Source organism: Papaver somniferum, chromosome 8 (assembly GCF_003573695.1).
Source record: "Papaver somniferum cultivar HN1 chromosome 8, ASM357369v1, whole genome shotgun sequence".
Classification (NCBI taxonomy): Eukaryota; Viridiplantae; Streptophyta; class Magnoliopsida; order Ranunculales; family Papaveraceae; genus Papaver; species Papaver somniferum.
Genome location: NC_039365.1, coordinates 2,977,787 through 3,001,413, shown reverse-complemented (window position 1 = coordinate 3,001,413; position 23,627 = coordinate 2,977,787). Strand labels below are relative to the sequence as shown.

General features: G+C 36.4%; 4 protein-coding genes across 4 annotated transcripts; 3 read left to right on the top strand and 1 right to left on the bottom strand.

Moving 5' to 3' along the window:
• The first annotated feature begins 7,246 nt into the window (after nucleotides 1-7,246).
• Nucleotides 7,247-7,888, top strand: LOC113304928. The gene has a single exon (XM_026554048.1). The coding sequence runs from the start codon at nucleotides 7,247-7,249 to the stop codon at nucleotides 7,886-7,888; it is 642 nt and encodes a 213-aa protein (XP_026409833.1).
• A 4,343-nt stretch (nucleotides 7,889-12,231) lies between these two features.
• LOC113306800 (protein DETOXIFICATION 27-like) lies at nucleotides 12,232-15,754 on the top strand. The gene is made up of 8 exons (XM_026555715.1): nucleotides 12,232-12,595; nucleotides 12,685-13,226; nucleotides 13,322-13,408; nucleotides 13,514-13,570; nucleotides 13,709-13,947; nucleotides 14,056-14,174; nucleotides 14,253-14,339; nucleotides 14,423-15,754. The coding sequence occupies exons 1-8, from the start codon at nucleotides 12,278-12,280 to the stop codon at nucleotides 14,459-14,461; spliced, it is 1,488 nt and encodes a 495-aa protein (XP_026411500.1). The 5' UTR covers nucleotides 12,232-12,277; the 3' UTR covers nucleotides 14,462-15,754.
• Nucleotides 15,755-19,160: 3,406 nt separating this feature from the next.
• LOC113304927 (uncharacterized isomerase BH0283-like) lies at nucleotides 19,161-20,938 on the bottom strand. The gene is made up of 6 exons (XM_026554046.1): nucleotides 20,756-20,938; nucleotides 20,418-20,648; nucleotides 19,993-20,280; nucleotides 19,732-19,899; nucleotides 19,515-19,598; nucleotides 19,161-19,407 (listed from the first exon to the last, which is right to left on the bottom strand). Exons 1-6 carry the CDS (start codon nucleotides 20,936-20,938, stop codon nucleotides 19,297-19,299), a joined length of 1,065 nt encoding a protein of 354 aa, XP_026409831.1. The 3' UTR covers nucleotides 19,161-19,296.
• An 811-nt stretch (nucleotides 20,939-21,749) lies between these two features.
• Nucleotides 21,750-22,346, top strand: LOC113304926. The gene has a single exon (XM_026554045.1). It carries the CDS (start codon nucleotides 21,750-21,752, stop codon nucleotides 22,344-22,346), a length of 597 nt encoding a protein of 198 aa, XP_026409830.1.
• The last annotated feature ends 1,281 nt before the right edge of the window (nucleotides 22,347-23,627 follow it).

Below are 23,627 nucleotides of genomic sequence, written 5' to 3'. Positions count from 1 at the left end.
CTTTAGCTCAATTTTTCTTTTGTAATTTCAATCCAGGATACTAACCACATAATGAACTCATTCTTATTTCTTGTATGTTACTCAGTGCAACATAATCCAGGAATTTTGCAAACCCCTCTCCTATGCATCTCCGTTGTGGTGAGTTCTTAGTTTCTAGGTTTTTTTTTTGAATCAGTCCTGAAACTGCAAGTAGCACTCCACCATTTTTATGGAAAAGTGAAACAAGTCGGTGCCCTTGAGAAATGTCAATAAGAAAACGCAATGTCCAAAATACCTGAAGTGAATCCCTAACAGAGCCTCGACCCCTGATGTATACTCGACATTGAGTTGTAGCCTCAACTCTTTTCAAGGAGTTTCCACGAGGTCCCAAGAGAATGAAAGAGTTACGAACCCGAAGGGCTACATTAGTGATACAGTAGGACCCGAGAATCGAATGATCAGTGATCAATGTTAGTATAAATCCTTGAACGCTTAATAATGGAAAATTACATCAATTGAGATAATGGAAAATTCCATACAAATTTTTTAGCTTACTTAAATGAAGAACCTTAAGTTATGAATTGAACCACATGATAAAGAATAGAAAAAAAACTTCTCCTCAGTGTCTGGACGTGTTAGAGTGCATCTATACAACAAATCCAAAAACTACAGAAAACTAAACTCTGAATCTCGAAATCTCGAAAAAGAGTCATAACACTTGAAAGTATCTCTATGGTTTTAAGTTTTATTTCAGACTAACCAGCAACATTTTTAGCCACGTCCAATTTCCCAAGGAGAAAAGAAACCAGGTATGTTACACCATCAAGATAGAGATATTTAGCATCATCCTTGGTCACTAAAAGCTACATGTGTTTAACAATGCTCAACAAATAAAACCACTATATTTAGAGATATGTATCATCTTCCCATAGCATTGATGAAACGTTATCCTGCGCTACTTCATTCTTGATTCCTCGAACCGAAGTTTGCTTTGCCGATGCACTGAACCTGACACTGGTTACTGCGAACAGTATATCCAATTGGTTAACGTGTTCACTTTCTTATGATGTCTGCATAACATGGTAATTTTGGTACATCATGCAGTAACTACTTAGACTAAATTTTAAATCATAAATGTCAAAGTAGGAAAGTGGTGCAATGATGCATGAAAGATAACATTGCAGGCCGTTGCATTGATGAAATACCCTGCACAACCTTCAGGAACTCTATAGATGTGCATTCTTAGTGCAGCACAATCGACTGTCTTCATAACAGGTGTTGAACATTTACCTAAAGCTTGAGGGATTTCCGGTTATAATTTATCCTGCCGGAAGTTGGGCTACCATTTACAATGTAAGAAGTTATCCTGGATCCATTCAGAATGACGTCGCAAAGGCACATTTTTCTTATTTACGAAACGCACATGTTCCAAAATAACTAATACACCTGCATTAGCATCACTACATGTAATTTATTATAAACTCAAACGTGTGGTTTTTCGTTCCCGTCATAAACATATCGAGTTGTACCAATATTTTGTCTATTTGTTTGGAACTTCACCTGTATATGAGAAATAAAAGCATCCAAGACCGATTCCAATAAGTACATATATATGATATAACTTCCTATGATCTTTTATGCCTAACACTGTTATGCAAAGAAAGAATTCCACCCAAAGATATCGAAGAACAACCATTCTGCCTTTTCTTTAGATTTAGAAATTCGTGTATGTAATTAATGAGGCGCAAAAGCTCATTAATTACACCTTCACTGCAGAAAAATATTGGTACAACTCCTTTCTCTCTCTTCTCTCCTCTCTAGAAACACCTTCACTGCAGAAAAAAAAAAATCCGCCTGTGCTTTTCCTGCTCGGATCTAGTCCAAAACTAGATCCGAGCAGGCCTTTAGTTCCTTCTGGTTTGCTTTCATGTAGTTGGTATCTCCGGGTTGCTGAGGAAGATCAGGTTTCCATGGTAGCTTGAAGCTCTCTCCTTCCCTGTGTCTCCTTCCTGGATTGAAGAAGTTTGTCCCCATTTCCCTTTACAATCTCACCTCATCTTAGAGGTGCTGCTGGTCCCATCTATGTAATCAGTGAAATCCTTAATTAATTTGCATCAAAGCCTTCATCTTAACCTAAACAAAATCTCCAGCCATCAATCAAAATCCCCTTGCACCCATATCTCAAATCTTCAGTTCTTAACCAACAATGATGTTGGTTACTGATAAATCCCTTGCACCCATATCTCAAATTTTCAGTTCTTAATCAACGATGGTGTTGGTTACTGATAAATTCCTTGCACCCATCTCACACACATTCAGTTCTTAACCAACAATGGTGTTGGTTACTGAATAAACTTCCAATCTTCATCTTCAGATGTTAATCGGCAAAAAGGCTGGTTCCTGATGATCGCTTTGTTGTGGTCAGGGAGATTGGCAGCGGCTAGATTGGTAACGATGATATTGATTAGGGTTTGTATCTGTTCTCATGGACTCCCTGACTTAATGGGCATTTCCAAATGTCATTTGGTTATCTCACAGTTTCAGCTAGTACTTTGTAATGGTCTCTCTGGGCTCTTTGAGGTTGTGTTGTAAAGCTCCTTAGTCTCTCAATAAGTCCATTGAGACTTGAAAGTTGTCTTTGTTTTTCATTATTGGGTCCGGTTGTAATCTATTCTTATTTCTCCAATATAACCCTCCTTTCACGATCAAAAGAAAAAAAAAATGAGGCGCAAAAGCCTAAAAAAATTGTTTATTCTAGTGGATTACGTTGTTTAATCATATACAAACACCACTGGTGAAGAAAACACTCTTCTACCACGGTGCTGGATAGCAAAAATACATTCTGACAGAAGAAACACGCCATATGAGGCATACATATATCTTTTATCTTGCATTTCATTTGCTAAAGCGATGAAATACCCATTAACATCACAAAGGCGGGAAATATCAAGAAATACATGTTATAAACTTGTACTAATTGAGCATGGCTAATTCAAGGACGGAAACACCAGAGATGCTTATTGACAGAAAAGTAGATCATGGTTAGTAAAAGCCGGAGCTTAAGTTAAAAACATAATCCAGGATTATGAAAACTACCAGATATTATCGGCATAAGACCACCAATGATCTCCAATTACCTTGCAGGTATAGTAGATCACGTTACACCATTTGTTAAGTTAATTTAGCTACCTAATTAAGAGAAATAAAAACTAATAAAATTAGGTTACCATATACGTAATACACCAATTTCCAGAGCATCAACTTAGCATTAGAGTCATTTACCATATATATATGATACCCATCTGCCCGAGCAATAACAACTGCGATCTTGGTGTTCCGAAGAATTTTTTTTCCAAGTAAATTAGCATAACTACCTCCCACATCACCTTCTCACTTCCATACACCGTTAGTACCCTAGGAAATAGCACCAGCAAGATTTGTTCCCAGTTCTTGCAGTTGAATTACAGTAGATTCAAGAAGAAGCACCAATAAATAGCATGAGAAAACCCATAAAATGCACAAAGTCAAAAAAATGAAAAGGAATCAAGATACTTCTAATAGATTTCATACAGAAGTTAGAAAATGAAGTGAAATATATATATATCCAAGAAAACACGGATCTGCATTGTATTAGATGGTAGTCCTTTCTTTCTGTTTAATTTTAAGGCACCTGTCAACACTCATTATCGTCCTAAACCCAGGGACATACCACCTGTAGTTCGCTTGTTGATAATTAATTATTCTTGATACATTTACTCTATCAACAGCACCACTATCCTTGTAGCCCGATTTCTTCTTGCCGGGATTAGTTTTGACGGGAAAACCCATATTGGTATCTCTGGTAAAAGAACATATGATGTGCACGCAATTTTCGCAAAGAATACTAAACAGACAAAATAAAATAATAGTGGTAATGAAAATAAAAAACGTGTTCATAGTATCTACCTTCTTCTCTAACCAAAGAATCATGTTCCCTGATGTGTTCTGGACTACTTGGCTTGAGACGATATAGAAAACTCACCCATGTCCTCTTCCAATTCCTTCGGCTTAACCTTGGACTTTACTTCCGAAGGAAAAACTAAAAGAAGGAGAAGAGATCTAGGGTGTCTGTTTTAGGCACAAACCACAAACAAAGCAAGGGAACATGGAAAAGGACAAGAATCCCAGCGATAATCATCCTGACTAATTTGTTAATGCATGCATTTCCAGTGTGAAGAATATATAGACCGACCATATAACGCTAAAACGAAAAGTTTACGAAATAAAAGAAAACCTATAGAAAACTACACATAAACATCAAGATTAATTGCATCACCTCTGGTATGAGTATTCATAGCGCCCGCTTCCGCAACATTATTTCCAATTGAATATTTTCGATGGTACATGCAAAACAAATAATAAAAACATAATAGATATCAGAACCCTAAAACGATAGAAACAAAAACAACTAACAAAACCATAGATGTGAAAAGAAACGTGAAAACAATGGGGTTTGGATCGAGTGCTTTATATAGTGTAGCAACAAACCTATAAATTCTATAAATAAAAGATTTTGTTATATCAATTAATGCCTTAAAAACTTAATTTCTAGGATCTGGGATAGCTACTATATTTATAGATACTACACATTCATCATTGAAATATTTTCTTTCCAAAAAAAATTAAGTATCTTTTATTATACGACTAACAATAGGAATTATTTTATTTTATTGTTATTTTGGAATTAATGATATCATTAAGAAAATTGCATTGAAACTAAATTGGATTTTCCTCCCACTAACGATTTCTTGTTTCTCCATGATTTTTGTTTTTTTTTGTTTTTTTTTTTTGCTTTAAAGTTTTGCTTAATATCTTTTTCTAATGAATTTGTATTTTCGACAGGATTATACATAATTTTTGGCGAGGAAGAAGTATACACTTTCATCGACGGGTTATCATTCTCAACTCCAGATATTTTGATTTTAAATGTTAATCAATAATCTAAATTTGATCAACACTTTTTATTTTTATCTCAGTGGAAATATAGTTGTAAATCGTGATTAAGGTTAGTTTAATTATTAGCAAAGTTCAAAGTATAATTAGGATTAGTTTATAATTATAAGAAGTGTAATCGGACATTCGACATTTTATATATTTTTAATAAGTTTTATGACTAATTTAGATTTGTGATGAAATCATGATACAAAATATATATCTTGATATGATTTTGTCTAAATATTTTTAGCCGATTATATATATATATATATATATTTATTTTTTTAGGTAACTTTTTTTGTAATATGAAAAAACTCTGTTTTTATATGGAGAATTAGCTAAAAAACTTGGCATACCGTTAGCTTCCCTGTATCTCTGAGAAAACAGGGATACACTTTGATGACAACACAATTTAGAATTGGAGTACACTGGCGGACTTAATTCTAAAAAAAAATCCTACCCCAAAACACGAAACGTCCGTCTCATGCAAATGCGTTTATCTGTTGTACCTCAAACAGGTAGACGTCCGAATAATGTTCGACCTCCTCGTATTATGAGGAGGCCTTTGATCCACAGGCGGAATCAGTGCATGTGCATTGCCAGCATACGAACGACACAGAATGTACTAGATTCCCACTTGCTCCATATGAGAGCATGGCACACTGTTAAATTCCTAATCGAAGATCTTCACGGTGCACTATCCTGGGCACTCAATATTTTAATGTTTAGGTAGAAGTATCCCTGGACGGGATCTTCCTGTCTTGTCTGCTAGTAAATATCTTATCTATATTCCTCCGACCGTTATTTTATTTATTTTTTATTTTTATAAGAAGAAAAGGAAAACTGATTGATATTAAAATTTCAACCTGAGATTACATCAAGGTGTTAGAAAACAGTGATGTGGCCCATGTGCCACATCATAATAAGGAACGGTTTTGTGTAATCGATGTGTCTTTTCCATTTAGGTTGTGTCCATTTGCATTGAAAGAACATGTCTTTGAAATTAGTTTTCATGCATGTTGACTCTTGATGGAAGAGTCACTCAAGAAAATATAAAAGGGTCCCTGCTCTCACCGAAAACAATCTCAATAATTCTGTAACCATCAAACAGAAAGATATAATTAAGGACAGTAAGAGAGGTACATCACTTGCAAAAGGATTGGCTTTCTGGTTTTCATTATCGGTTCTTATCTATTTCGATCAAATCGACAATGACTGGAAGTATGTGATCCTATCTTATTTCTGCATAATAAATTTCTAACATTTGGTATCAGAGCATAGGCTGCTCTGGTCCTTGTTTGAATTGATGGTGTTAATCCTGATTTGGGATCACCGTACATTTATATGCATGTCGTAGAAATCTGGGTAAATATTGCCTAATTTGGATTGGTTATCGCTGCTATTAAGGATCTCGTATCATGTCTTATTAAGATTTTGAATTGCGTTAATTCCTCCTGGAATATATATTATTGCGATTTCCTTAATTATAGCGTGATTTTAAGTTGAACTATATTCCCATGAATCTCGTGCGCCATAAATCACTAGAAGTTGCCCAGAATTTACAGTGATGTATTCTCGTCTTATTTCCTTAAGTATCTCGAATCACAATTCATATTAATAGTGATACGGCTAGACATGAGATATGATCGTGAATTATTAGGATATTTTTCCTTAATTATATGCCTATTATCTTTTGGTAATTAAGATCATGCAATATATTTATATGAAAACCGTTTGAAACTATTGTTTCCTAAATTATCTCTGTGCGTGCGGCAATCGGTTAAGAGTTTATGATTTCAGAAACATCCCATTTTCATAAATTGCCATTAATATTTGATTAACATTTTTTGAAAAATCTTATTAGTGAATCCTATGAATACAGTTTCCATAATTTGGTTTAATCATTTTAATTATGAGATTAGCCACAACATCTTATAGATTTAATTTGAAGTTTGAAATTATTGCAAATAACCATATATGATATAGACCATTCCCCACAGGGGAAGTCTTCGAGTGTTATTCGGGATATGATATTAAATGAAATATTATATTGAAAATTTTTTAATACCCACATGTAAAAGATGTTTTTAATTTGATATTTTAAATTTATTAGTCATATCATATAGTATCATACATACGTGTATGTCATTTGTATATGTTGTTGTAACTTTTACCCACAGGAGGGTTACAATAACTTGAAGTTTTTAAACTAGATTAATAAACATTTGTTGAATTTCTAGACTTTGTTTGCTTCATTAATTAGTTGTGAACATATTTGCTATTATATGTAGCTATGCAATCCGCTTTTTCGAATGATTCATCCTCTCGTATCCCAATATTGAATGGTGACAATTATAAGGAATGGAAGGAGAAAATTCTCTTGTATTTAGGATGCATGGACCTTGATTTAGCAATTCGTGAGGATGAACCACCAATTGTTATTGCAACTGGTACTCATGCTGAGAAAGCAGCATATGAACGGTGGGAGAGATCCAATCGTCTAAGTTTGATGCTTATCAAGTCTCACATTCATAAGAGTATCAAAGGTTCAATTCCTGAACGTCACAACGTGAAGGACTATCTTCAAGCTATTGAAGAACAATTTTCTACTTCTGACAAGGTCCTAGCAGGCACCTTAATGAAAAAATTGTCATCGATGAGGTACAATGGGACTTCTGGTATACGTGAACACATTATGGAGATGAGAGATATTTCTTCCCAACTTGGGGCTTTAGAAGTGGAACTTTCGGAAGATTTTCTTGTCCATTTAGTACTCATTTCCCTACCATCTCAATTTGGGCAATTCAAAATCTCTTACAACACAAAAAAGGAAAAATGGTCTATGAATGAATTATTGACTATGTGTGTTCAAGAGGAAGGAAGGTTGAAGCAGGAGAATCTAGAGAGTGCCCATCTAGTTTGTCAGGGAAAATGACAAGGGGAGAAAGGGGAAAGTTCTTCTCAGAAAGAGAAGAACAATAATTTGTCGGTCAACAAGATCAACTTAAAGAAACTCATTAAGTGTTTCATCTGCAAAAAGAAAGGCCACGTGAAGAAAGATTGCCTCAAGTATAAAGCATGCATGGTTTGAAAAGAAAGGTAATCTCATCATTTCATTAGTATATTTTGAATCCAATATGATTGATTATCACGATACTTGGTGGATTGATTCTCGTTTTACGATTCACATTGCCAATACTATGCAGGGGTTCCTCAGCCAAAGGATATCGACAAAAAGTGAATTTTGCATCTATTCTGGAAACAAGATGCCTTCTACTGTAAAAATTGTTGGATCCTATAGACTTATCCTTGATTTTGTTTTTCATTTGGATTTGAAAAAGAACCTTTTACATTACTTTGTTTTCTAGAAATCTTATTTCTGTCTCAAGACTTTTGTTTTCTTGGTTTTGAATTTAAGTAATTTGTAAGTTTTTTAAAAGACTCGGATGTTGTTGATTTTGCAAAACGTTGAGAATGGTTTATACAAGCTTAATTTAGATCCTTATTTTTAACCATTACATTTTCACCACGAATAAAAGAATTGGCATAAAGTGTAGTATTGTGAATAAAGAGTACGTCATCTTTGTTATGGCATAGAAGATTGGGACATATATCCATTGCAAGGTTAAAGAGGTTAGTAAAAGAGGGTATTTTGCAAACTCTTGATTCCATGACTTTGATACTTGTGTAGACTGTATGAAGGGAAAACAAACTAACAAGATAAAGAAAATTGCTAGGAGAAGTTCCAACAATTTGGTGAACCGTTTACACCTCCATGTTTGAATGGTCAAAAATGATTCATCACCTTTATTGATGATCATACAATATTTTTGTATCTTTATCTTCTTAATGACAAAAGTGAAGCATTAAATATTTTTAAATAATTTAAAGACGAAGTAGAGAAACAAAATGATGAAGCAATAAAGATTGTAAGATCAGATAAAGGAGATGAATATTATGGAAGTTACATAGAGAAAAATTGTTGAGGCTAGAATTTATAGAGGATGGCAACATCAATGGGAGTTTTCAAAGAATAGTCATTGGAGAAATGTGTGGTCCAGTAACTACACATGCACAATCTTTAGAATTACCGTTTTGCATGACATTCCACGAAATGTCATACAAGAAGAAGTGGTGATTCAAGAACTGTCCCTTAAGAAGATCCTCAATATCAATGAAATCTACAATGGCCTCATACTATAAAGTGTATTTTCAAGAATGTGACTATGACATCAGAGTTGAGAATGATAAAGTTGCGTTTTCATAAGCTGTTAATAGTGCAAACAAGTGTTGACTTTAATGTCAACTATGAAGACAGAGTTGTAGCTATATGGCTACAAATTTTATATCACAGGGCTTAGAATTCTGAATCTAAGCTATTAATATTGTACTGTGATAACTCAGCTGCAATTTTCTACTCCAACATCAAGAAAAGTGGGAGTAAGAATTAGCATATCGATATCAAGTAGCTTTTGTCAGAAAATGTGTCAAGTTAAATCACGTGACTAAGGAGCACATTAACACATAATTTATGCTTGTAGATCTCATTGACAAGAGGATTATATCCTCGGTTGTATGGGGATCTTGTTAAGCATATGGATCTGATCAACCTTTATGTGTATTATGTATTGTGCGTTTCGACTCTTTCTGAATCATGTAACTTGCAGCATTTAGGAATAAATTTCTATATTTTCCATTCAAGTTGTATACATAAGGTTTGGGGAAATTAGAAATGTCTCGTTGGAGACAATAGTTGGACCTGAATAAATAATTGTTACTTATTCATAAAGTCATTATGATGGACCTGTTTATGAAAAAAAAAATGATGTTATCGTAATACATGGAAGGGATTTCTTGCCAAAGAATTTTTGACCGCCATGATTCATACATTAAGTTTGTTTGTAGGTTCCATTTTATTGAAAAATATCACTGGCCATATAAAGTATATTCCAAATTGATCTTCATAAGATAAAAGGGAACGTTAATTCATGTCACATGGGCTAAGTGGGAGAATGTTAGAAAATAGTGATCTGGCCCATGTGCCACATCATAAGAAGGAACGGTTTTGTGTAACCGATGTGTCTTTTCCATTTAGGTTTTGTCCATTTGCATTGAAAGAACATGTCTTTTGGAATTAGTTCTCACGCCTGTTGACTCTTGATGGAAGAGTCACTTCAGAAAATATAAAGGGGTCCCTCTTCTCACTGAAAACAATCTCAATAATTCTGTAACCATCAAACAGAGAGATATAATTAAGAACAGTAAGAGAGCAGAAGATCTTGTAATAATTGTTTCAATACTTCTTTCTGGCGTTCGTACATCACTTGCAAAAGGATTGGCTTTCATACATCATTATTGGTTCTTATCTATTTCGATCAAATCGAAAATGACCGGAGGTATGTGATCCTATCTTATTTCCGCATAATGAATTTCTAACACAAGGTTCTCTCTGATGAGAGTTTTTAGCCAGTTTGGCATCTGACAACTCCAAGTCTCCTTATATTAATGTTTTGCTAGAGAATTTACAATTCCATTCAATTCAAGTTTCTAGTCACATGACTATAGATCCAAGACCTAAAGATTTCAGCTTATATATTTTGCAAGAGAATAGCTTATTTTGAAGTCTGTTAAAAATCAAACCGGCCTTCAGTGATATGTAGTTTGGTATCCTCCAATGTGGATCACGTTTTCCCTGTATTCTACCTTTCTTCACATTTTTCCTTCATTTGGTTAAATCTTTTGCTAATAATGATCACATGATTCACATCCATCATGAACCAATCATTCAAGTAAGACCCTACTGCCGAAAGGATAATAATATTTATGAAGCGAAGTCTACCTAAAAATAGTGCCATAAATGTAAAAGAGTCGACATGATCATTTAGTAGATATTTTCTTAGAGCAACTGCAGTGGTGCGACCAAAACCAAAGACCAAAGACTAAAAAAAAAGATCAAATTTGGGTTTAGTCCGTCGTGTGGCGTAGAGGGAGAAGAGTAAATTTGGTCGCGCGTTGATATAAAGTTCGCCTGGACATCGAGCGTTGGTAAAGTTTACGCCTGGAATCAGGCGTTGGTAAAGATAACGCCTGAAATGGGGCGTTTGTAAAGATTACGCCTGAAATCAGGCGTTAATAAAGATTACGCTCGGAGGAATTCAAACAGAAAATAAAAAAAAAAATAATAATGGGGCGGAGGTATAAAGCCCACCCCATGTGATGGTGGTCTTAATTGTAAGCTTGGGGCGTAATGTATATCAACGCCCACAAAGGCGTTAAGTTTATCCCCGCCTGGTAGTCAGGCGTAATGTATATCAACGCCTAGTGGGGCGTACATTTAACCTCCGCCCGTTCCAGGCGAATTTTTTACGAACGCCCCTACATCAGGCGTTAACTTTACAAACGCTCGATGAATTGCGGACATTATATCAACGCCCATTGTGTAGGTGGACATTATATAAACGCCCGACTATATTTGGGTTTGGTCTTGGTCGCAGACCAAATTTGGTCTGGTTTTTAATCTTTGATCAAATTTTGATCGATAATCCGTCCCACTACGCCTATACACTGGACCTAATATTTGGGTTTGGTCGTCCATTGTGGACGCTCTTAGATCAGTGTGGTTGAATATTTTCTGAGCGAAGACTTTACTTGACTTGTTATCTTCAAATGACAGAGGCTGTGCCAATAAACAAGGAAATTCGAGGAGCCTTAACGGGTTTGAGCACCTATCCGAAAGCTTACCTAATTATGCCACAAATCGCTTTGTGCACAACTCTTTTTGACTAAGAGCAGGTTATACGTACAGCTGCGAACAACCTATATATGTTTGCATTATAACTTTTCTTGCAGCAACAAAGAGCAGATTATACAGCTGCCAACAGCCAGGATATTTGCGTAACTCTTCATGGAGTCAGCTATATAGCCGACAGACCTGTCTTGCTTGGGACCTCCAGGCTCCACACGTCCTACTGCTTCTAGATTTTCTCATGTTTACTCACAGTTATAGGTGTTGACTGACTGACTTACAGTTAATAATAAATTCTGGCATCAAATGGTGGTGGTGGAGGTCAGTTACGAGATCTTAATAATAGTTACAGGACCCCCAACTATTTAATTATCACACTGAATAAGCTAACCACTTTCGTTTTTGCATGGCTCCCGTTGTTAGTTTAAAATTATAGATTGATTCATTTATAAAGTGGTATTTTTGTCACGTTTCGGTATTTTTAATGCTTGGGTAGGAACAGACTGATAGATCTGTAAATGGAATATATCAGAGTAGCATAAGTGGTTAGCATCAATTGAGTCACCAAACAAAGAAAGAATGGAAAATTGTGAAAGTGGAGATGTAGGAGATGGAAGAAGAGAAGAAATGAAGGTTCCGTTGTTGAAAGAATACTCATCATCAAAGGCAATACAACTGAAAAATGATTGTAATCAAATTCAAGGCGGTTTACGGAGGAGAGTTTGGATAGAATCGAAGAAGTTATGGCATATTGTTGGTCCAACTATCTTCACACGTATAGCTTCTTATTCTTTGAATATTATCACTCAATCTTTTGCTGGGCGTCTGGGTAACCTTGAGCTTGCTTCAATCTCCCTTTCCATTACTGTTATCCTTGGTTTTAACTTCGGCTTATTGGTTAGTTTTCTTGATCACTTTGACTGGATTTCGAACACTCTCTTCATTGATCACTTACAAATTTTTTAATCTTCATCTTTTTTGTGTAGTTAGGAATGGCGAGTGCATTAGAGACGTTGTGTGGTCAAGCTTACGGAGCTAAACAATACCGTATGTTAGGGATATACTTGCAGCGTTCTTGGGTTGTTTTATTTCTCTGTGCAGTTTTACTCTTACCGGTATACATATTCACTTCACCAATTCTTAAGCTCTTGGGACAACCAGATGATCTAGCTGAACAATCGGGCCTAGTGACTATCTGGTTGATTCCTGTCCATTTTGCCTTCGCTTTTCAACTCCCGTTACAACGATACCTTCAGTGCCAACATAAGACACCAATTACTGCCTATGTTTCTTGGTTTTTTCTAGCGTTTCATATCTTTGTGAACTGGTTATTCATTTACAAACTCGGTTTCGGTATTATTGGAGCTGCTGTAACTATGAATATCTCATGGTGGATTATAGTTTTGGTCTTGTTTTGGTATGTTGTTTGTGGTGGTTGCCCTGAAACTTGGACTGGTTTCTCTACTGAAGCCTTTTCTGGCCTTTGGGAGTTTTTCAAACTCTCCGCCGCTTCTGGTGTCATGCTATGGTACGCATATCTTCTTTTTCATACCGAAGTTTTTTTTCTTAATTCAATTTTTTGTTGCTTCAATATTTATTTCATGATACATGTGAAATTTACAGTTTGGAGAACTGGTATTATAGAATACTGGTTTTAATGACTGGGAACTTGAACAATGCTTCAATAGCGGTCTCAGCTCTTGCAGTCTGGTGCGAATACATAACTTTTCTTTTGGATCTCGGATTTTTTTTTCTTTCTCATCATTAGCTTTTCCTTTTTGTATGTGTGAATCTGATGGTGATGGCGATATACAGCATGAGCATAAATGCATGGGAGATGTCAATTCCATTTGCTTTCTTCGCTGCAACTGGGTAAGTGGCTAGTACTCATTACATGCGCATTTGGAAAGATAACCATTTTATCTAGTATCCTGAACTTCTACATCGACAACTTAACCTTACTATCCCGAATGCCTCTAAGTCCGTACATTTTGCCTACTAATTTATCAGAGTAAGGGTTGCAAATGAGCTGGGAGCAGGGAATGGAAAAGCAGCGAAATTCGCTTCCATAGTTTCAGCCACAACGTCTTTGATAGTAGGGCTTTGTATTTGTGCTCTGATACTAATTTTTCATGGGAAGTTGGCGACCATTTTCACCTCCAGCAATAGCGTCATCGAAGAAGTTGATAGGCTCGCAGTCCTATTAGCCATCACCATTTTCCTCAACAGCATTCAGCCTGTTCTCTCTGGTATTTGCCACTTCCATCCTACCTCACTCGCATCTTGTGTACTCTTGAACACAATTTTCTTGCTTTTCATAGACCGCTAATAAGTATTATATCAACTCGATTGATCAGGGGTAGTGGTTTGTTCAGGATGGCAAGCGTCTGTAGCTTACATAAACATTGGCTGCTATTATATAGTTGGACTTCCACTTGGTGCCGTCCTCGGATGGGTTTTCCATCTTGGTGTCCAGGTATGTATTGCAATGCAAATTATTATCATTTGTTCCTAGGAACGTTGGAGCAATCATATAAAATGCGAACATTTACAGGGTATATGGAGTGGCATGATAGGCGGCACTGCTATTCAAACCTTGATTCTGGTCATAATCACCATTAGATGTGATTGGGATATGCAGGTGATTCCTTGTTCACTCACTCAAACTCAATTTTCTCTGTCAATCTCTTAATTTTTTTCTTTTTCATCATTCTAAATTTGAAGGCTGAGAAGGCAAGCTTGCGAATGACTGCTAAAAAGTAACGATATTGCAAATTGAACCAAAATGGATTTTGTCGAAAACAGCAGAGATGCGTCTGAGGTAGACGTGCATGTATGTGCAACACTGCAAGGAGCCCAATGTCCTCGCTTTCCTAGACCCTGTTGAATTATCTTATGATAAATCAGTTGGGTATGTTTAGGCTCTCTTTTGCCAGATTGTTTATACATGGATATGGTGTCTAGTTAACCATTTTCTTGGATTCTATATAACTATATCTGCCTAGCTAATTGTCGTCTCCAGAAATCCTAATGTCCGACTTCTTAGTATGAAGATAATTTCTGCTTTTTGGAAAAGTAGTTGAGTCAGGTCCTTGTAATCATGATTAGCACCGAAGGAGGAAAAAGAAATACATAAACAAAAAATGAAGAAACTTCGCTAGTCAGATTATAAAAACCCAAAAATTGGTACAATTATGAGACCTTAATGATATGACCATCTATTTTATTGCACTAAATTAGCTAAAGATTTTTATTACACTCCAACATAATGGCTAAGTTCTAATAGTTTGATATTGTCCCCAAAAGAGAATTTTTTTTTTGTAATAGTTTGACAGGAGCAAGACAAAGTTTTGGACAAGAAAGAAGAGTGGTGAGTGGTGACGCTGTTGTAGTGAAGATGTTGGCAGTGATGATAAGGATGGTGTTGTTTCTCGCAGTTCATGCTATTGCCGTTGTTGGAGATTGATCAGGGGATGAAAAGAACGGAGTGATGGGTTTGACTGTTCCAAAGAATACTGGTGGAGAAGATTTGCTAGAGCTGGTGGAGTCTGTGGTCAAGACCAGGGACGTACCATTACTGCCCTGGATAGTCACAGGTTCGTGTAAAAAAAAAAGGTGTCGTTGAAAGTTAGTAACAGTTTGGGTGTTACATGTCACAGTTAAGTGTTACTGATTAAGTGTTACTGGTGAATTGCTACATAAGCGTAACAGAAGAAAAGTTCACAGTTGTGAGTCTTGTGACAGTGGGCGTGACGAAAGAGTTGTAACAGTAAAGAACTGTGAAAGTTTCTGTCAGAGGCGTTGCAGAAATCAGGTTTGATGTTGGTTAAGGTAAGAATCTTTGGGTGAGTGGTTGATTCAAAGAGTTAAGTCATGAATTCGAAATCAATGAGGATGGAGGATCAAAGGTGGTATTGCAGTCAAGAGGACTGGTACAGTTTGATGGCGGATCAAAGGTATCTAGGTCAAAAAGGACTGACACGGTTTGATTAAGTTGACTAGAATTCAGAAACTTAAAATGACAAGGTAAGTTGGGTGGTTATGTTTGAGCTTAAGGGAGGATGGTATCATGTTAAGCTCAAACATAGAGATTGGAGAGTTTGTGGCAGAAACTTGGAAGTCTTACAAAGTGCGGAAGACTTTGTGTTAGTTATTGCTTGTGGCAGAAGCATAACAAGGGAAAGATTGTGAGAGAATCTTGAAGAACAAAGAAGTCTGAAGGTTTCGCAACAATAGGGTGAATTGAACAAGAGAAGAAGAAACAACAACAAGTTTATGAAGAAAGAGAAGTAATCACCAGGTGGTGATGAGAGATTGAAGAGAAGAGACGTCACAAGGTTGTGATCGTGAGAAGTGAAGCAATCCCAGTGGGGATTTGGCTAAGAGTTGTGTGAAGCAATCCCAGTGGGGATTTGGCTAGACAAGTGAACAAATTCCAGTATGGAATTTGAAGAGTGTGGAAATCCTGCCTGTAAAGTAGGTAAACAAGAGTTCAGTGGATGAGCTATAATGCTCGATGATGAGTTTGTTTTTGTGTTATATAGAACAATGAGGTGTTTCTAGCTTTACAGGCAGGATTTCCACACTCTTCAAATTCCACACTGGAATTTCTTCACTTCTCTAGCCAAATCCCGGATTGGTTCACACAACTCTTAGCCAAATCCCCACTGGGATTGCTTCACTTCTCACGATCACAACCTTGTAACGTCTCTTCTCTTCAATCTCTCATCACCACCTGGTGATTACTTCTCTTTCTTCATAAACTTGTTGTTGTTTCTTATTCTCTTGTTCCAGTCAAGCTATTGTTGCGAAACCTTCACACTTCTTTGTTCTTCAAGATTCTCTCACAATATTTCCCTTGTTATGCTTCTGCCACCAGCAATAACTAACACAAAGTCTGCTACACTTTGTAAGACTTCCAAGTTCTGCCAGAAACTCTTCAATCTCTATGTTTGAGCTTAACATGATACCGGGTGGGTTTCGAACATGGCTCCTCTAATTCCACTCAAAGTAGATATAACCAACTGTTCCAGGCACTTGTTTTAGCTAAGAGTTGTGTGAAGCAATGAGGTGTTTCTAGCTTTCTAAAAGGTTTGTGTTCCGCTGCGATGAAGAATAATGTGAAGGAAGAAAAGAGGTTTTTGAAGTTGTGTCGATTTGATAGTGATGACGAAATTCTGATATGAAAAAAGACAAGAACGTGTTAACGATTATCAATGGAAGAAGAGGAATAGAAAATGATAAAAGACAAGGACGTGCAAACGTTTATCAATGGAAGAAGAGGGTTACGGAATTCTCGTTGAATGATATCTTGGTTTAAGGGAGGATGTTAGAAGTTAAACCAAGATATAGTGATTTGGTTCATGGATCAACATATGATGGTGATCCAGTCCGAATGGATCAACTGCTGCAGTTGACACAATCAAGTTGGATCAAGATACGATGTTGACTCACTGTGCGATATTTGGAAGTTCGAGTTAACTAGAAGAGCAAGTTGTGTCGGTTGCTTGTTTTAGAGTTTCTTTGTGTTTCTAGAAGTGGACTTTATTTAGAGTTTGTTTTTATTAGGAAAGTACTTTGAGTGATCGTCAAGTTTGTGAGACTATAAGTAGGCTAGTGAGCCATGAAGAATTGTACACCAAACTGATTATCAATGTAATCTAGTCGTTTTATTGCTTCTGCCAGTGCTCTCCTCTCTCTTGATCGATCCTACAAGGATGCATATCAACTTATATTTTTTCCATAAGCAATCATATCCAAATCGAAAACCTTGTATGGTCATGTTCTTCTGGGTGTTAATGCGAGAGACAATACGTATTTTCTCGTGTTTAAAAAAGTTAAAGATATCAATGACAAAATAAGACCAGGTGCCTTTGACAATATGAAAACGATCACCAACCTGAAAACATTCTAAACCATTACAATTACCAATTAATTTCCTCTAACTTCTGGTTTTTAATACTGTCAGTTTTTTAAGTCGGGGAGAAACCTTGTTTCTCTTGGAAATACAAAACTCATCTTTTGGCGGATAAAACAAGTGTTTAGACGAATATTTTTCCGTATTATCCACTTTACTGGTTAACAGTTTAAACATAAGAATTGGATTCTTTTGGGATTTAAGAAAGTGAGCTTCTTGAAATCTTTGGTCATTCAGGATTGACTCAAACCATAACTTGGAAACACAAGTGAATTTCATCAAAGACTTAACAGGAAGATTTTGTAGTATTTGCAAAATTACCTAGTGAGGAATGTGTGCGTGAGGATAACCATAGCTTTTCGTTTCCTTTGATGTTGCTGGTTTCCCTTTCACCATAGCTTCTTCTTACGAAACCTAAACACAATATACCCGTTTCAACTTCTTGTAAGTATTCTAACCCTAGAAGACACGGTGTAAATAATCACACATGGACTTTCCTTTTTTTTCCAAAGCCCTTACATAAATTGAAAAAGGCCCAAACCGGGTTAAGTTTGGTTTTCACCTGTTAATATTCTAGGAGCTCTATCTATACAAGCACCTCTATGCTCGTACAGTCGTACATTACCGAGATATGCTAATTCTTTCTGAGCATTTCACTGTTTTATTAGGAGCAAGACAAAGTTTAGGAAGTCATTACTTAAATGTTTCTTAAGCATTACATGATACTATTTAAAAAATAATCTCAGCTCTTTTAGTGTTGAGCCCCAAACCATTTGAGTTTGAGCCTCCTAATTAACATCTTAACTATTCCCTACATTATATCCTAAAATCTTAGAGGGGTCGGCCATGGCACCCTCCAGTCTTCCTTATGATTCTTTTGGAGATGCTAAGTTAATATCATCTCAAAGAATAAAATATAGTATCCAATTTTATATATTAACTCGATTCAACGATTTGCTTGAAACAGACAATGAAGATTTCCAACAAGTGAACCTAACGGTATATGACTCATTCCAAAGACAACGGAAAGTCTTCCCAGATACAAAGGTTTCTTGATTTAGAAAAGAGAAAAAAAAATAGAACAAAAAATGATTAGCATGAATAAACTGCGACCGCCACCACCTTAACCTTAAAACCTTGAATCCTGAATTTTGACCTTTTAACCCTGAATTTTGAAGGGTTTATTTGTCTTTTTTTTCGTGTGTGCGGGTCATGTGACTTAATTGGGTTATGAACGGAATGGGGCATTTTTCTACATTTTTAAATGTTGCTTTCCAACAGCTCTTTCCAATTTTCCCATAACATAATCCTCTGTGGTTCTGTTGCTCTGATACCTTTGCTTTTTAGCAGACATAGGTAAGAATATATTAAAAGAGCTTATTACCAGAGATCTAGAAGTAAACGAAAGAACAGCTCAAGAAGCAAATGAACTGACCCCGGAAGATCGAGAATCAAAAAGAGGCTCAAAAACTTACAAACCCATAGATAGCAACATAACGAATCCTATGTTGCGGTAAAACCATATTGTACTATCTGGAGGAGAAATCTAGACTCACAACATAAACTTAGACACATAACACTTTATATCGCGCAAGCGCAACATAAAATAATGCATGTAACCAGTAGCGGGAGACATTTTATAACACCTCGATCATAAGTGATCCTGAATGTTCTACACTGCTCATTGAGCAAATAGAGAACCTTGCATGACAGTAAAAGCTTTTCCTCTAATCTTCACCCTTCCGTTTTCTTCATCCAAATGGAGATCAAACACACCTCCTCTCGGAGAAGCCTGCTTGAAGCCATGAGTATATATACAACAAGAATGAATATAAATGCGATTAATCGTAATGAATCAATAAATTATACACCATGCACGAGATTAGAGAGAGAGAGTACCATATAAGAACGAAGATCAGTTTTTCCCAGCTTTTTGCCCCAATAAGGTGTCAAGGCACAGTGACAACTCCCACATGCTTGATCCTGATCAAAGTAGAGAGTCGGAAAATATATACTATCATGTACGCAGAGTAAATAAGATAATATTCAGTCCTTAGCGAGAACTCATTCTTGCAATGCGCTCCTAGAAGATTTATTATTATGGTTATGTTGTTACCTCAAGGACACCTATAGTTGGACCAAATACGCGAGAGATGAAATCGAAACCTGATCCTTCAGGAGCTTTCCCTGTTATGTAAATTACCCTTTCACGACCCTTACGCTCTTGTAGCTCATCATAGTTTGGTTTCAAGTCTATCACACTCTGTCCCGATGAAACCTCAATCTGGGAACAAAAAATTAATCGAAAAATAGTTTATATGATGTGGAATTAATTAATAAGGCAAAAAGGAGAAAGAATTAAAATCGTACTACTCACAAGTACATCATCAAGAAAACCCGTTTTCTTTACATTGAGAACAGAAACCCCATTAAGAGTAAGTGGTATGTTGGGTATATCCTGGGGATTGCATTCAACTAGTGCATTCGAAGGGAAGTCCATTTCAATAGAGAAGTCTTCTTTGTCTCCATTCCTGCAGGCAAGAATCTTCTTTACGGTCAGGGTTATTCCGGATAGTGTGACAAATACAATCTTGTCTGCTTTTACCAAACCACGTGTAAACAGATATTGTGCAGCTGCCAAGGTTCCATGGCCAGAAAGATTAACCTGCGCATGTAAATAAATGGCCAACTCATGAAATGCAGTTTGACAGAAGTATTATCAACCCGTTGATCTGATTTATAGCCAACTCACTTGCATTAGTTTTTCTCAACCGTATATGATAAGGGTGAAGTAACACTTACCTCTGTAATACTAGTGAACCACCTAATGTTGAAAATGGGATAATAATTTTTGTTATCATGGTCGGATTCATTATCTTTATAGTAACGAATCCGGGACAAGAAGCATGTTATTGGGGCGTTGAACTCACTAGCTACTCCTATGAACCACCCGTCGTCTCTTTTATCTTCATCTTCTAAGAGACACACGGCTGCTGGGTTGCCTTTAAATGGTTTGTCAGTGAATGCATCCACCTGAAAATTCTCAAAATCTAGTTATCAGATAGTATGAGTGAGATAAAACTAACTACATATAATTATTACAGTGAGCGAGCTAGTTTTCTGATATATATAATAATTACCAGAGCATATATGATAGGGTTCTTTGTCACGATGTTCACTTGTGGATCAACAGAATGTGAACTAGGATGTTCTGCTGCGGCACATCTTATAGTAGAAACTTTTGATAGGGGATGTAGATTTACGTAAGGGGAGGGATATTTTTTGAAGGACAATGGGTTGGATTTTGCATGCCTAAGAAACATTGTTCGATTGTTGCTCATCATCATAATGTCTATAAGAAAGATTAAGAGTACTGCTTGATTCAAAAAATCCTCAACAAAGCTGTTTGAGTTAAGAAATACTGACTATTCCTCTATCATTCCCAATTTGGAACAGTTAAGGTATTTCCACTAAAGAGCATCCAATCTTGTCGTGGGTCGGTAGGGGCGCCGTAGGGCAATATAATGATCATGAGAAGCTTATTTAATTTTACTTTATATTTTGTGAAAATAATAAATTTATTATAGAGGTGAAGAGATATATATGAAAGAACAAAGCTCCTTTACGACAAGAAATAAAGGAGACAACTGAAAATAACTCAATCTATTTTCAGATTTGTGCGTCCGAGCATTGCGGTACCAGCCTAGCATATGACAGTGGCGCCGTGCGTAACGACGAGACAGGCGCAGAAATCAATGACAAGTTGTACCCTGGTTGCCATGCAGCTTATGCTTTATGTCGTTTTCTTAACTTGTTGGCTTGATTTGTATTATGATCCAGGTAGATTCCACGTTAGGTTCCGGGAATGGCTGGCTGATAATCTGATATTGATATATATACAATGTACATACTGAAATTCAAGGTTCTGCTGTTAAATGGAAAGAGTTATGGGAAGTACATACTTGGCATAGGGTTAAACACTTCTTTTGGAAATGTTTGTCAGATATTTTATCTATAAGGGAAAGACTAGCAAGGGATTGTGGATACATCAACCAACAATGACCTATGTGCAACCAGTTTGATGAAAGCACCATGCATATCTCATTTTTATGTCCTTATTCAAGGGTTGTCTGGATGGAAGTCCCAGGTGGGAGTGCTTTTTTACAAAGGCCTCATACTTTTGTTATTGAAATTTTTCAAGGATGGCTTTTACAAGATAAGAAGAATAACACAGAAGATATCTGGATTAATCTTGCTATGGTGGTTGCATGGAGCATATGGAATGACAGATGTGAGACTGTCTTTCAAAACAAAAAACCTAAGCCAAGAGTTACTGCGAGAAAAGCTATTTGCTTTGCTAATTATATTGACAGATTGTATAAAATTACTAGACAAAACCCGCAGATACCTCATAGAAATCTACAACCCAATGCAGCATGGAGTCCACCCAAGCTGCCTTTTTTAACTATCAATTATGATGGTTCTTTTGATCCCGACACAGGTTCAACTGGAACTTCTTGTATTTTGCGTGATTTTGCAGGCATCTGGAAGGGATGCGCATCAAACTGCTATGTAGGAATAAAGGATGCAGAACAAGCTAAATGCTTGGCGCTTCTTGATGCTGTCAGATGGAATAAAACGATGCAGCTTACAGATGTGATATTCAAAAATGATCTAAAGAATATTGCAGACTATGTTAATAAAGCTTCACCAGTTATCATGGGAGAATGAAGGCATTTCGTTTGATGTTTTAGTAGTTTTAAAGTCAATTCAATGCTGGGAATGCAAGTACATTCCTAGAGTATGTAATAAAGAAGCGGACAAGCTAGCTCCGTTTAGTAGAAAGTATAGAGTTAGTAAGGTCTGGTCAGATGCTCCTCCTAATATTATAGAGGAACAGTTAATGTTGGATAACTTAAACTCTCTGGATTAATAAAATCTCCGATTGTTAGAAGCAAAAAAAAAAGGTATTAGATTTTAGGATTATTCAAATGGGTTGATCTCATGCGAAAGTAGAGCTCCCCTTGGCTTATTTTTCTTCCTGCGATTCTTCTGCTCCTCCTAGCTGGTATCGCTTGTTCTGCTGTAGAGTTTTGTCTCACCATCTGTTTTTCCTAGAACAATATTTTCTCTTGACGAAAGAAAAAGTATTGTTTACAGAATTGAAAGCTTTACCAAAGAAAATTGTTTTTCTGAGATAAAACTTTTGGTTGAATAGTTTAGATCTGAACTTTTAAATCTCTCAAAATTGTTAATAGAGCGATGAAAAATTATGAATAAATTTATACTTGTTTTGAAAGAAATTCACCAACAGGGTACATCATTCCAAGCTGATTTCTAGCGCCAAAATGTAGTTGCGAGAAATCTCACAACTACACCCTTGGTAAAATCTGTAGAACAATCTAAGAAACCATCGTAAGGAGATCTTAGAACAAATACAAAGATATGAGAAAACCCTAACTTGGGAAGAAAATAATCTTTCTCTCTCCTAAATATCTTGTCTAAGCTCTCTAAAAAGATCTCTCCCTTTTGTCAAAGGCGCTCGACTCATAGTGGAGGACAGCTAATAAATCCCCTTATTTCGGATCTGACGTGCGTCACTGTCGCATAGGGATTTACGATTGCCGCACGATTTCTTTACTGCCGCATAGATCTTCACACTTTACTCGTGGTTAGGTGACGTCATCTGGTTCGTCATCATCAATATACTGTACGCGATCGTGTTCGCTTACTGCATGAGGGGTTACTTCGCATACTAAACGAGTGTGCGGTATTTTGTACCCACATTATTATCTAGATTTTCAAATCATGGTGGAAACTTGTGCACCTTTTTTTTTTATGGTTTTCTGATCAGTACGTACCACAGTAACACAAACTAACCGAAAATGCTTGGTGCCCAAACCAGATTTTGACATCACAAACTAACTAATACAGGTCTCTATCCACCTGATACACACCGATGCAAAATTTATACCAAAGATATTGATACATTAGGGATCTTGTGCCAGCAGT